Source organism: Egretta garzetta, unplaced genomic scaffold, assembly GCF_000687185.1.
Source record: "Egretta garzetta isolate BGI_Z169 unplaced genomic scaffold, ASM68718v1 scaffold575, whole genome shotgun sequence".
Classification (NCBI taxonomy): Eukaryota; Metazoa; Chordata; class Aves; order Pelecaniformes; family Ardeidae; genus Egretta; species Egretta garzetta.
In genome coordinates this window covers 580,883-594,744 of record NW_009259790.1, presented here as the reverse complement: position 1 = coordinate 594,744, position 13,862 = coordinate 580,883, and the positions used below count along the sequence as shown (strand labels likewise).

The window sequence follows — 13,862 nt, the reverse complement described above, 5'->3', positions numbered from 1 at the left end:
AGCTGGATAGTTCAAATGTATAGGACAGATAGGTTAGAACTCAGAGCTTTTCCTGGGAATTGCCAGCTATTGGAAGTATTTATTTGTGATAGAAGTTTATTTTCTCCTTGTATACTCTTCTCCTGAGAGGTGGGTTCTGAGGGGAAAAAAAAGGGAGCTTACCAGTCTTTTTGTTTATTTTGTATAACTTATCCTTTCTGTCTTAAGCTTGTTTCAGGTTTGGAATTGCAGCCTTTCTCTTTTTGTTTAGGGCTTTGTTAAAGGTACTCTTGCAAACTGGTCCTTTGGCTTAAGAATTTACCACTCCTGCTGGCTTGTCAGTGCTTCTGTGGGAGGTTATTGCCTCTGCAGCAGAGTTGGTATCTGGGTCTTGGTGCAAAATCAAGACTCTGCTTACCAAAACCTAAGCTAAGCTGAGACGCTGGACTCTGCAAAGTGGTTGAGACATAGGGATGTGACATTGGCTCTGCAGTGGGATGCTGAAGCACAGCAGAGGGGAGGAGGAGGCAACAGGACTGTAACTTCTTGAACGGTTATAGCATGATGGGGCAGAATTTGTGAGAGTTGCAAGTAGGTCCCTTCCTGCTAGGCCAGGTAGATTACCTGTAGTGGCTATGAATGAACCTTTCTAGTAATAACTGATTGATATGGAGGTTAAAAGTTTTAGTTATGCTTGGAGTAAATAGCAGAATGAAAAAGGGATGGATTTAAAAAAAAAATCCTGGGACTTGTCTGCTGTGCTATAAAGGCAGTAATTAACGGGTATAACAAGCTCTTATCCTTCCATATGAAAGGGGATGATTTTGTTTTCTCCTCCATGTTTTCAGGTCATCCATTGACAGTGAACCAGCCTTAGTTTTAGGGCCCCTGAAATCTGTGCAGGAGTTACGTAGGGAGCAGCAGCTGGCAGAAATCGAGACCCGCCGACAGGAGAGAGAAAAGAAGGGTCAAGACGAGGAAGGAACAAAGCCACCAGTGCAAGAAATGGTGGAGGAACTCCAAGGACCGTTCTTATATGAATTTTCATACTGGGCAAGGTAATACCAAGCTCTAATGGACAAGGTGTATTCTTTGTACTCTTGTCTGGTATTTTCCCCAAATAGAATAGTGATATATTCCATATACGAAAGAGCTGCTGTATGGGTACTTGTGCCTGTTCTTGTTAAGTCTCAGCTAAATGGAAACTAGTACTACATCATACGAATTTTGCATAGGTTATTGTTGATATTTTTTCCTTGGGGTATTTAGATGGGTTCTTCGGTCAATATGCAGTACTCTGTTCTACATGAGAACTGCTAATCCCATTTTCTTCTAATTGTATCTTACTTCTGGTTTATAGGTCTGGAGAGAAAATTACTGTGACACCGTCATCAAAAGAGCTGCTTTTCTACCCGCCTTATGTGGAAACAATTGTTAGTGGAGGTAAATAAAACAAAATCTATTTTGAAAGGAGTAGATTTTTTAAGACAGAAATGTATCCTTATAGATGGATGTATGAATAGCTCTTCAAAGGTAATTTAGGAAAGTTTCGATTGCAGCTATTTCTTTGAGCCGATTTCACTCTGGAATTTGAAAGCATGGATATTTGGTAGAGGGCGCAAGTACCGTTTTTATGAGCAGAGCATGCTTCCAAGTGCTGAAAGACCACCTGCACAAGAGGAAGGACTAGATTTCTAGACGTTACACCAGATTCTCAGAATTGTTCACATTACTCTCATCTAGAAAGACAGTTGTGCAGAAGTAATATTTGTGTTCTGAGTTTGTTACCAAACTCAAGTTTCTGGTTTTTTTGTAGTAAATTGCAATAATAAAAATATTCACAAAGAAGTAAACTTCAGAATTGTCAGGGTTATCATCAGTCTGTTGATGCTACCTGTTAAGTCAGTGTCCCTCTTGCCCTCAGGTTCCTAAGTGAACATACTTCATTTGAAATCACTAGAAAATGCTAGGTACCCCTTTTTATGTGCCTCTCTGTTGTGCACATTCTAAATACATTGGAGGGGAGGGGGAATAAAATTTTACTTATCTCATTAAACATGAGATATGTGGACCTGAATTTGATCTCAAATTTTGTCAAAGCTCAGTGTAATATCAGCTAGAAGGGAACGTTGGAATATTCTCTGTGTGGCTGCAGTGTCTGTAACTTAATGAATCCTCAAAGCACTTAGCAAATCCAGAATGTTTGGTTCGGAGATATGCTTATGGCTTTGGAACTTAGTTATTGATTTTGTGAATGTTCAGATGTTTTAAGATGTGTTGAGAGGCCATAGACTCTTGTGGGCCAGAGACTTGTGTGGGTTGATCTTTTATTCTAAGGTAAAAGGATATCAACTGATCGCTTTGGAAGTACTTAAACTCTTGCTGTAAGACAGAATGGTGAGTGTGTTTTTGACTTTCTTGTTTGTCTTGAATCCCCTTTGCAATGACCAAGAGAGTTGTCCTGGAAAGCTGATAGAGATTCATGGAAAAGCAGGCTTATTTCTGGAAGGGCAAATTCATCCTGAATTGGAAGGCGTTGAGATTGTCATTGGTGAAAAGGGAGCAACTTCCCCGCTCATCACAGTTTTCACCGATGACAAAGGTGCTTACAGGTAATTAACAGATTTTTTTCAATCTTTTGAATTTGTTAAAGTGCAATGGTGACTTGACAAAGTGTGTGTGATATCCAAGTGCTTTTTTTAAGAGTTCTTCTTTCCTTTTATTTAAAGTGTTGGGCCACTCCACAGTGACTTGGAATATACAGTTGCTGCTCAGAAAGAAGGGTTTGTTTTGACTGCAGTAGAAGGAACAGCTGGGGACTTCAAAGCTTTTGCTCTTGCTGGGGTGACCTTTGAGGTAATGTTCTAAGCACTTTGGGTTCTGAATGAATAGTGTGTGCACACCTAGACAGGCAAAAAAGTTAATCCACATGTCCCAGCCAAACACAAATGGGTGTGGGATTCGGGGATAATTTTGTCATGGGCAAACAAATCTTGGTGGATGAGCTTAGTTGTAGACCATGACATGCCATGCAGAAGATATTTTGCAAGGTTTGTAGAGTGAAAGTTAGAGCTTGCAGTCCTAAAGACTTTATTTGCTTTTGTAGAGCTGGACTACCTTCTCTTAATGAGTTTTATCCCTCAAGGTGATTTTTTTCCATGTACAGTCTCGTCCAGCTAGTGCCTGGCTCTAGTCTTTGGAATACTTTGTTCTGGGCCCCAGCATGCACTATGAAGTGATAGAGAATGACTGTTCTGGTGGCACATGCTATGTGCAGCTGTGACTGCCCAGATGTTGAGAGCACAAGCTTCTGTAGCCCTGCAGCCTCGCAGGAGGGGATACGCTGCAGATGTGGCTAGTTTTGTTCTGCTTACAGCTGCGTGCTCCGAGCCAGCACACCTGTGCATTCTGTAAGGGGCTTCTGATTGAACCCTTCTTTGTAAAGCAACCCTCACTTACACTAAAAACTATTGCTTTTTCAAAAATAGATCAAATCAGAGGATGACCAGGCTCTTGCTGGAGTTCTCTTGTCTCTCAGTGGAGGGGTGTTTCGGTCCAACCTCCTTACACAGGATAACGGCATGCTGACTTTTTCCAATCTGGTAAGTTGAAATTGATCCTTCTGAATGTGGCTGTATGTGTGATGATGTGTTACTTTGCCTTCCAAAATAGGGATGCTATTGGCTCTCTTCAGTGGCAGGGGGATGTATGGTCTCCTTTGAAATCATAACCCACAACGAGAGGTATAGGTCCCACGGAGTGGACAGCAGGTACAATCTTAGCAAGCGAAAGATGTGAAATCTAACCTGGCAAGAGATTTCTCCCCAACAGGTAGTAGATGATGTTGATTGATCTCACTTACTAATTTGCAGTCTGTAAACATGAAATAAGCCAATTTGTTGATGATCATTTGAGAGGCTTTAGAGGAAAGAAATCTAATTAGATTATTGATCTGTGCATGTGTGTAGACATGCCTGAGTAGTTTCCTTGCAGACATCTTTCTCTCCTGGTCACTTTCCTGTCCTTGAAGTCTTGCAGTAAGGTTTTAGAGCCATAGTTTCCTTTCCCTCTTCAGGCTTTATCACCCGGTGGAGTTCTATTGGTTTATTGTCCAATGTGCTCCCTGCTCTTCAGTGCTCACTGATCAGTTTTCTGAGCAGTTTAACCTACAGTCGGGACAGAGAACTTTAGCTCTTTAGGGAGCTCTTGAAGAAACATAATTGTTTACAGTTGGTGAATTTTTGTGTCCCTATCAGTAAACAGCTTGTTTCATGCCTTTTTGCAGAGCCCAGGGCAGTATTATTTTAAACCCATGATGAAAGAGTTTCGCTTTGAACCATCGTCACAAATGATTGAAGTGCAGGAAGGACAGAATCTTAAAATTCGGATAACTGGTTACCGAACAGCTTACAGGTCAGTAGAGCTGAAATGCAGTGCAAAATGCTACATACTGTATCAGGATGCATTATGCAAAACGTGTGTTTTCTCCTGATACACCTCTGTTCTGAAGGTTTGGAGAGTACTTTTGAAGGCACAATTTAACTTTGTTATGCAGTGTATAAGTACTTTTTTTAGCCTTTTCTCATGCATGTGGATATGTGGCAGGACTGTAAGGGGAAACATTGCTATGAAAGCACTGTGACAGTGGCACTGGAAGTAGCTTGTGCTATGTCCACTGGGACAGGAGGGGACTATTCTAGGGATGGTAGACCAATTCAGGTATCTGACTTCAAGGTCCTGCCTTTTCTTGCCCTCAGTGCTGCTGTTCATGGAGGTCAGGGAACTTCGATTCCTGAAGCTGTGCTCTGAACAGCAGCTAATTCTAATACTTTCAACAGTTTTACATATACATTATAAATTCCCCTTTTCTTCTCCATGGTATGCTAAATATATTAACTACTTTTCCCATCAGTTATGACAATAAAATGTCTTTAAAATGTGCATTAAAACAGCATCTGCACATCTGTAGCAATTGGTTCTCTTTATACCTGTAGCTGTTATGGCACAGTTTCTTCTTTAAATGGAGAGCCTGAGCAGGGAGTCTCAGTAGAAGCTGTGGGGCAGAAGGATTGTAGCATCTACGGAGAAGACACCATAACTGATGAAGAGGGCAAATTCAGGCTACGTGGCCTCCTGGTAAGGATTAGAATGCTTTCTGTTGTTTACTTTTATGTTAGTGTGATAATGGAGCAATAAAATGTGTTTTATTAATTAGCTACCGCTTTCTGTTTTCCCATCACATTGGCTTGTTCAGATTCCCTTGAGTCTGTCTGTTTTACACTGTCACGTAGTGAGCGTTCACTCTAGTAAAGGGGGGAAAAACTTTCAGTGTAAGTCTGTGGAACTTGCTGCCCGCATGCTGTGATGGCCTTCCACAAACACTGAGCAGTTCCCATGACGCGACGTGAGCCCCTGGTCAAACAGGTGTCAAAGCAGGGAATTTTCTTAGGCAAAAGAATTTGGGGAAGCATTTAGTTTCTCTTGTGAAAATACTGTGACAGCCTATTTTTAGCAGGATATGGGGTTTCTGTATGATGTTGACTGTACAGCATGTATGTGAAGTAAGCTGTTCTGCAGGAAACATGGAAACTGAATTTCTGGGACCATTATGTATGGAGTAAGCAATTATGCTGAAGTAGAAAGCAGTACTTTATCAGGTTTTAATCCTGTTTAATGTGTTTTCTTTCTAGCTAAAACACTTCACAGTAGATGGTTTATTTATTACTGTAATGTAATAAACTAGTGAAAATTCTGTGATGGGCCTTTTGTATTTGCTGGCAGTAAACACCCCTAATGGTGTTACTGAGTTAAATTTTCTGTTTGGGATAAAGAAAACTTTAACTGGATAGAGCTAGGTCTGTTTGGGTGGTGTATGTTAAATGGAATTTCTTACTGGCTTCTAAAATTAGATATTATTCAGTGTTGGGATTTATCATTGCATGTTGCTTTTAGCCTGGTTGTATGTATCACGTCCAACTCAAAGCTGAAGGCAATGATCACATTGAAAGAGCTTTACCACAGCATCGTGCAATTGAGGTAATTTTTTCTTTTTTTTTGTTTTGTAATATCACTTAAATATGAAATGCATCTGTCTAGGCATTATGTCTGTTCTGTCAGCAGCAATGTAGCTGAATGCATTCTGTTTAGACAAGTGGCTTTCAGCAAGTTAGCTCCCTAAGTATGGGCCCCGTATGGTGTGTCAGTGCCATAGCTGAAAATTAAATAAGATAAAGCCCAAACAGTAAACAAGTGAAAAGGATTATACAATACCTTTCAGCATTTCTTCATGATGTGGAACAAGCAACTAGTGACTTGAGGATGTCATAAATTGTCATATTATGCTATCTTCATATTTAGTTATTGATTGATAGATTTTGTTATACTTTATTTGGTCCAAATTCTGCAGTCTTGGTGTGGATGAAATTATGATCAGACTAGCAAATCTTTACAGAATGTAATAATAACTTTGAATTGAAAATGATGGAATCTTGTTAAATATTCCTCCATCCTTACAGATTCAGATTAGTTGCCTCTCATTTATCTCTTGACATCCAGCAAAGGTTAATTAGCCTTCAATAGTTGTCCATAACTTTTCAGTGGGAGATGGTTGCTATCTGAGCTCAGACACATGCCTGAGCAGGATGCCCTCCGTTGCAGCAAAACAAAAGGGCAGAAATCTTTCAAGTCCTTAGTGTCTTCTTGCTGCAGGTGCTTGCTGGTTGGGGCAGGAAAGAGAATGGTAACCCAAATTCCAGAAAATCACATGAAGGTTATGTACTGCCAGTGACAGCTGTATGCAGTAGCTTGTACTAGTAGTATCCTGGCTAGCCTGCCATTTTCTCCAGGAGAGAGAAGCATCTGCAAGACACCTGCAGGAAAAATATACAACCTCAATGGTGCCAGGCTGTTGATACAGCACCTGGCCTAACCGTAACCTGTCTGTTACTGTAGTTATTATTTGAGTAAATGTCTTTCCTTACTCTGATCGGAGGTCGGATTTACAAAAACAGATGTTTTATATTTTAAACAATTTTGAAGAATATAAAGTTATATATTTTTTAAGTAGGTTATATTATGATGTGAGCATATTCCTCATTAATCAACTGTCCTAGCACAGTAATATGCATCTCTCAGCACAGCTGCAAAATACTGAGACCAATGTTCAGTATCAGGTAGTCCTGTGTCAGCCTCTTCCAAAATAATGTGTGCTTTTGATACTACTTCTATTTTTAGTTTAACTTAATGCCATCAGCCTTGTGCTGCTAATGCACAAGTCTGTAATTGTGAGCTGTGCACTCTGGAGGGAAAGTACTTGCAATTGGAAAGCCTTCAAGTTTCCATGTGGTTAGTATAGAACAAAATTCACTTCTTGTTCAAAATTATGAGCAATATTTGTGTTGTGCTAACTGTTCTCTGTTAACTGTTCCTCTGTTGGTAAAAACATGACTCTGTTTTATGTTGCAGGTTGGGAACAGTGACATTGATGATGTTAATATTATAGCGTTCCGGCAAATTAATCAATTTGATTTAAGTGGAAATGTAATTACATCTTCCGAATATCTCTCCACATTATGTGTAAGTTCAAGCCTTTCATCTTTTTCAAATGTATTTGCCATTGGTTTCCCAATGTTTTTTTGCAGGGTCACTGGAAATTGCTCAGTAGCCAGAGCACGCATTTAATTCAAATTATGACTAATACTTTAATGAAGGTGAATTTGAATTCCAGACAGAATTAAGATTCCAGTGTTCCTCACTGCTTTGCTTTAATGTTTCCATTTTTCACGGGTGTATGTTTAAGGAGTAGTTTCTCAGGCTGGCCTGTACATTTCTGGGTCTGCTTCCCTGATTAGGGATGCCCTTGTCTGTAAGGAGAGCAAGACACCCCAGGGGTGAAATGAGTCCTCTGTATCGGAGAATTGCATTAATTCCTGAAATACCTGGAATTTTTGACATGCATGTCTGCTAGCAAGAAGATACTATCTGAATACAACAATACCATAGGATACATGAATTTAAAAGTGCAGTTATAAGAGAGAGTATGAGACAAATAGTAAAGCTGAAATTTTCAAAATTCAAAAGACTGCACTGTGATCTGAAAAAAAATTTGCTAAACATCTGTGGTCCTTTTGGCTTAGGGTGCAAATGCTGGAAGCACCTGCAAGAGGTGTTAGTGTGGTAAGAGTTATAGTACCATTTCTCAGGTTTAAAAGCTTATTGAAATGTTACCTACAAATATAAATGCAGTGCCTGGATTTCTTTCAGACCAGTCTGTTATGCATCTCATTGCTAAGGTGTTGGGTTTCTTGGATCCAAAGGATCCAACACTCACAGCAGGTGTGAAGGGAAAATGTATCACCTTACTGAAGAGCACCTGAGCAAGCTTCCTATCTTTCGGGGGAAATTTAGACCCTTGCAGTTCAGCTTAAGCAAGTAAGAATTGATGTCAAAATTTAATTACATGGGTTATCCAAGCTTGAACCTGCTTCATATGAGGTTGGGTCTTGTGTTGTGTGTCAAGCAGTTGTGCTGTTGATGGGTGCATGTATCATCACCCTTGCTTTCAAAGCAGAAATTTTTGTCTTTGAAAGATCTGCTAAGATTTGATACAGACACAAGTGAGCAGTTTTGTGACTTCAGTCTGGTCCCTTCTAGTTGCATGGGCTTGATGAAACAACTGGAGATGCTCTGGTGACCTGTGAGAGGAGCTGCAACCACAGTAGCACTGGGCAGAATCAATGAGAATTTAGTTGGGCTGTGTCTGCAGGGAGAACTGAGTCTTGGCAAATACCTGATCCAGAGGTTTATAAACAATGGTATAGACACTAGAGGGCTGCTGGAGTGGTCCACAAAACCCATCGCTTTGCTTACTGTGTCCTCTGGAGTTCATGTGTACATGTGTTCATGTGTACATGCAGCCTCATGTAAGGAGGTACTGCTGCCCATACCAGCCTGATTTGACTGTGCTACAACCCTCTCTTATTTATGCTGGTTTCTGAGCAAACTGTATTTGCTGGGGATTTCAGGCCTATTTTGTAGCTTGAGAATGTCTAGCTTGTTAAATAAGTGTAGAGAAATTGCAATCAAGCAAAATGAGCCTATTGGAGAAATAGAAACAACCCCCAGCTGCAAATTCCTGTGAAACTGCTGGGATTATTTTAAAAGAATTACTCAGCTCTGGTTGATGCACAGCACAGACTACTTTTAGTACACTGGATAGGTAAAAATGTCAGACATCAGTTGTGCCTAAATTATTTCAAGTTCTGTAAAAAGACTGTTTCTGTGACTTTTCACATCCCAGATTAGAACAATTCCAGGTGTTCTTAGCTGACAATTTACTGTTTATAAAACATACGATGAATTTTAAAGTGCTTTTATCCTGTAAGATGTGGGACATCTGAAATACCTGTTATGGTGCAGGCTCAGAAATACCTGGTTTGTGCTTTTTTTCTTTCCCTCACAGGTGAAGCTCTACAAAAGTGAAAATCTTGACAACCCAATTCATACAGTCAACTTAGGCCTATCCCTGTTTTTCCATTTCCCACCACTGCTCCGAGATGGAGAGGTAAGAATATTGCTGAATAATTAGCGTAGGTCACAATTTTTTTCCCTAAGGATGCTGAAGTGTTACTGGTGGTGTGCCTGCAGTACTGTATTCATACTGGAATGACCAGTGTCTCAGACTGGTCAGTCTCAGACTGACTTTTGCCTTTAAATCTATTTTTTCTCTGAGTGCTACTGATGCAGTAGACAGAGTGTATTTTTTACTCGCAGAATTACGTGGTTCTCCTGGATTCTACATTGTCTAAGTCACAGTATGACTACACCCTGCCTCAAGTTTCGTTCACTGCTATTGGATATCATAAACATGTTACACTCATCTTCAGTCCCACTGTAAGTACAAAATACTTAAATGTTCAAGTGTTCACCTTGAGAGCAATGTCTGGTAGTATAGCCTGCATGTGTTTTGTAGTCTTGGCTAAACTTTCTATTGAGTAAGTATAAAGAGGTTTATGACAGGCATTAAAGTGACAGTGAATTTGGATTTGGCCACATTTAAGGCATCAGCCATGTTATGGGAGGCAGGTAAGCAGTTCAGGAAGGACTTGTAGCCGTGACACTAACTGAAAGGTTGCAGTAACTGGGGGCTGAAGGAAAAAGATAAGATTGTTGTCAGAATTCCTTTAAAGAATATGAAAAAATATCACCAGGCCAAAAAGAGAGCTTTAGTTATTGGAGCTGAGGTAGGGGGTAAAGCAGAGGGGTTCTCAAACTAACATCAGGGGAAAACTCCCTTAAGAGGGAAAAGTGTCTTTGTGCACTTCTGAACAGTGCAGTCAATTTAGTGAAGTGTTTGTTCTGTAATAGTTAAATGATGTATTTCTTTTCTGCATCACTGCATGTTCAGATGCCAGTGAAACATGAGGGAAACACGAAATGGCAGTTATAAATTAAGGATGCAGATGTGCCTGAAAGATTTTGTGCTAGTTTGGTTGCTGTAGTATTATTGTTGGGATCATAGAGGTTTAGGCAGCATGTGACAGGTAAACCAAAGCATACCAGGTTGACTGTAAAGTGGGGACTGACCATCAGCGAATTAGCTTCAAAACCCAGCAAACCTCAGGAAAAAGGTAACAGATGAATGAATCTGATCAAGGGGACTGCTTTGAAGTTGAAGGTAGAGTAAATCTTAGAGCAGCGCTTAGAAGGAAGTCAGATGGGAAGGGCTGGACATGCCACATGATCCTGTTGCTGACGTCGCTTAAAGCTGAGGGATTTCATGGTCGAAATGGCTGTTTAAAAAAAGACAAACCCAAATCCATGGCCCCCACTGTTTTCAGAGAAAGCTGCCTGAACAAGATATTGCCCAAGGATCTTACATTGCGTTACCCCTGACGCTGCTTCTGTTGTTGGCTGGTTACAACCACGATAAGGTAGGTCATGTTTGTATTTTTTTTTTTGTCTTGTCCAAATAGTATTGTCCTATCAATGAATATTTCATACTGTGTTAAGTGAGGTGGTTATCCAGACAGAGATGCAGTCAGCTGTCACCTTCTGTGACACATTTTAAGAAAAGCCACAATGTAGCCAAGTTTTTGGATGATTATGTTCTTTTAAAAAAACTTCGTGTGAAGGTAAATTCCTGTGCTGCTGCTGAATTTTGTCTTCTCATTTGATGGCTCTGGGAAAAAAAACAATACAGCATAATTTAAATTCAGATAACCATTGGCTTCAGGAACAGGCTGGAAAAAAATCTTGCAAGTCATGGAGTCTGGTCTCTTTAGCTTTACACCCTCTCTAGTTAAAAGCTCTCAATAGGAATATAGCTACCTCCTATATAACCCCCTCTGTCTTTGTTAACAAGCCATGCTCTTCTAGTCTTCTCTGCTATGACTGGATTTCTGTTTTGCTGGTAAGAGAAAATAAATTTGTCTGATCAGTTTGATTTGCTCTCAAGCATGGGTAAGACAGCACAGAAAAGGGATTCTCCAGGTTTTTCTACAGTGTCACTAAAAGTGCCTTTGCTGAAAATAGCTGTCATTTTCTAGACTTAGGACTGAAACTGTAGTTCTTGGCTAGATGACTGCAGGAAAAAAAGTTACTGACAATCATTTTAGTTTTTGCTTACCAGAAATTTCCAGAAGTTTAGTCTGATTTCTTCCCACGATTTGCTGCCATTTTCCACTGTCTTTGTAGACGTGCCATTTATGCAATAGATTCTGTTTGTTTGGGGATGCATGGGTCTAAAGAACGTTACCACTCACACCTTACATACCACTGTAATCACAAGCTGCTTCCTCTGGTTTTTTTTGTCCAGCTTATTCCCTTATTGCTACAGCTGACAACTCGACTGCAAGGAGTACGAGCTCTTGGACAGACAGGTTCTGACACAGGTGGCTCAGAGGATGCAAAGAGACAAACAAAAAAACAAAAGACAAGACGGACGTGAGATGAAAGGAATGATTGCATGAAGTGGTGCTCCGTCAAACTGGAGCCTGAGGAAGCAAAGCCACGAAAATACATTTCTGTTGAATTTACGGAGTTTACATTTTCGTTGTTGCTGTATGAGTGTCGATTGTCACACTAGCTCCATTTTTGTTGTAAATTTTCTATGGAGTCTACAGATTTCCTTGTTGTAAAGTAATGAAATGAAAGCCTCTGTTGTCACTGTGAGTGCATCTCCCATACTTGAAGACAATTATTGATTTTTTTTTTTTTAATTCTTTTTTTTTTTTTTTTCCCCCCAGTGGAACAGGTCATGCTGTCTTCATTAATGATTTGTAAAAGCAGTGGTAATAGCCTGCTTGACTTCAGTTCCAGTCTGTAGATGTTGGGATCATTTTTCCTTACCTTTTGAAATACCCGCTTTAGAGAAGCAGTACATAGGGATTTTACTAAATCAGTGGTGCTTGAAACAAAGTTTTGGGGGATGTACATGAACTGGTGAATTATGTCTTTGGCAATTCCAGTTCAGCAGCTTGATTGAAGAGCCTGTCATCTTCACAGCTGTGATTTCAGTTCTTATCCAACAGTTAATCTTATCTTTGATTAAAATCAAGTTTTTGCCCAATGAAGACAAATTGTTAATGTCAGGTAAGGCTAGTTGTTAATATCAGGTAAGTTCTGATGATCCTACTGCAAAAGCAGTGTTTAAATTTCAGTTTCATATACAGTGTGATCTCTTTGGACCTCCAGTATTCCTGAAGTGGCTCCAGCTGGTTGTACCATGCTTTCCAAAGCTGTACTGTGTTGTCAGTGATACCCATTCGCCCGTGTGGCTGTCACATCTCCTGCTCAGGCCCTGTGCAGCCTTTTTGCCAACTGATGATTGATTTTTTTTTTTTTTTTTTAACTTAAGGAAATGTGAGCTTTTTGAAATCTCCAACGTGTACAGTCCCAATAATGTAGACCCTAATAAATAACTGTTTCTTACAGGCTACCTTTTGATTCTTGTTTGAAGTAGACAGTTGGACATACACAGTTTAAATGTTAATGGGGCTTTTTATTGACAAATAGTATAAAGGTTAATAGAGCTTTTGAAAGATGCACATAAATGCCTGCAATTATTGCAAAGACATTGGTACTGCCAGTAAGTGGCAATGTTTCTCTTCTACAGTACTTGAAATAAAGTCCCTTTACATTTTAATATTTAAACTTACAAACCCTACCATTCTTAGAAATTTGGATGCTAAAAGTTTTATGTTGTTTCTGTTGGTATTTTGCATTAGTTTGGGCCTAAATAATGAAAACTTTGGTGAGCACTCTAATCTCTCTGAGGGAAATTCTATCAAGATTGTAATAAAAATGAAGAATGTTGAAAAAGCATGTATGTATAGAGTTTGAGATGAAGCTCTAATAAACTATCATGCTTTCTACTTAATGACCTTGAATTTTATATTGCTGTGATGAAATATATGGGGAAAAAACAAAGTGTTGTAAGACTTACAATAAATTGTACATTTTCAATATGTCTTTATTTTAAGCTGGTGAATGTTAAGAAAGGTATTGTTGCTTTGGGGGAATGTAGGAGGAAGAAATGCACGTGTCCGTGTGCCTTGAAGGGAGTACCAGATATTCTGACCTCTGAACTGTGGGACTTCATGATGGTTGACATTAAACATTGGAAATGCTGTTAATAAAAAGAAAAAGAAAAAAAAAAAGTGTTAATGCTTGCTAATTTAATGCTGGCTTTTCTAAACCTAGGATTTGCCAAAATCTCTTCTCAAAATGTTCTGTTCCTTGCCTTCTGCAGCACACTGGCGGTCTACTTGCTTCTAGCCCCGTGTTTTGAGGTGTATTCTGCTTCTGAAGTGTTTATTCCTAACAAAAGCTATAGGTTGCAGTTTCTCACCTGGCAGGGCCGAGAAGTCATGGTGCTCTTTGAG

General features: G+C 39.7%; 1 protein-coding gene across 4 annotated transcripts in view; it reads left to right on the top strand.

Annotated features, from left to right (window-relative positions):
- LOC104126950 (nodal modulator 1) overlaps window positions 1-13,594 on the top strand; it is a 32,216-nt gene extending 18,622 nt beyond the window's left edge. For 3 of the 4 annotated variants that reach the window (XM_009639566.2, XM_035895072.1, XM_035895073.1), the window contains 13 exons: window positions 828-1,037; window positions 1,340-1,422; window positions 2,432-2,591; window positions 2,709-2,835; window positions 3,468-3,581; window positions 4,265-4,392; window positions 4,974-5,115; window positions 5,932-6,015; window positions 7,444-7,554; window positions 9,440-9,541; window positions 9,751-9,870; window positions 10,818-10,910; window positions 11,795-13,594. In XM_009639566.2, the coding sequence (XP_009637861.1) occupies window positions 828-1,037; window positions 1,340-1,422; window positions 2,432-2,591; window positions 2,709-2,835; window positions 3,468-3,581; window positions 4,265-4,392; window positions 4,974-5,115; window positions 5,932-6,015; window positions 7,444-7,554; window positions 9,440-9,541; window positions 9,751-9,870; window positions 10,818-10,910; window positions 11,795-11,926 (1,606 nt within the window). In that variant the 3' untranslated portion in view covers window positions 11,927-13,594. Of the gene's footprint in view, window positions 1-827; window positions 1,038-1,339; window positions 1,423-2,431; window positions 2,592-2,708; window positions 2,836-3,467; window positions 3,582-4,264; window positions 4,393-4,973; window positions 5,116-5,931; window positions 6,016-7,443; window positions 7,555-9,439; window positions 9,542-9,750; window positions 9,871-10,817; window positions 10,911-11,794 lie in introns of those variants that run through there. The other variant, XM_035895074.1, reaches the window with a different exon arrangement.
- The last annotated feature ends 268 nt before the right edge of the window (window positions 13,595-13,862 follow it).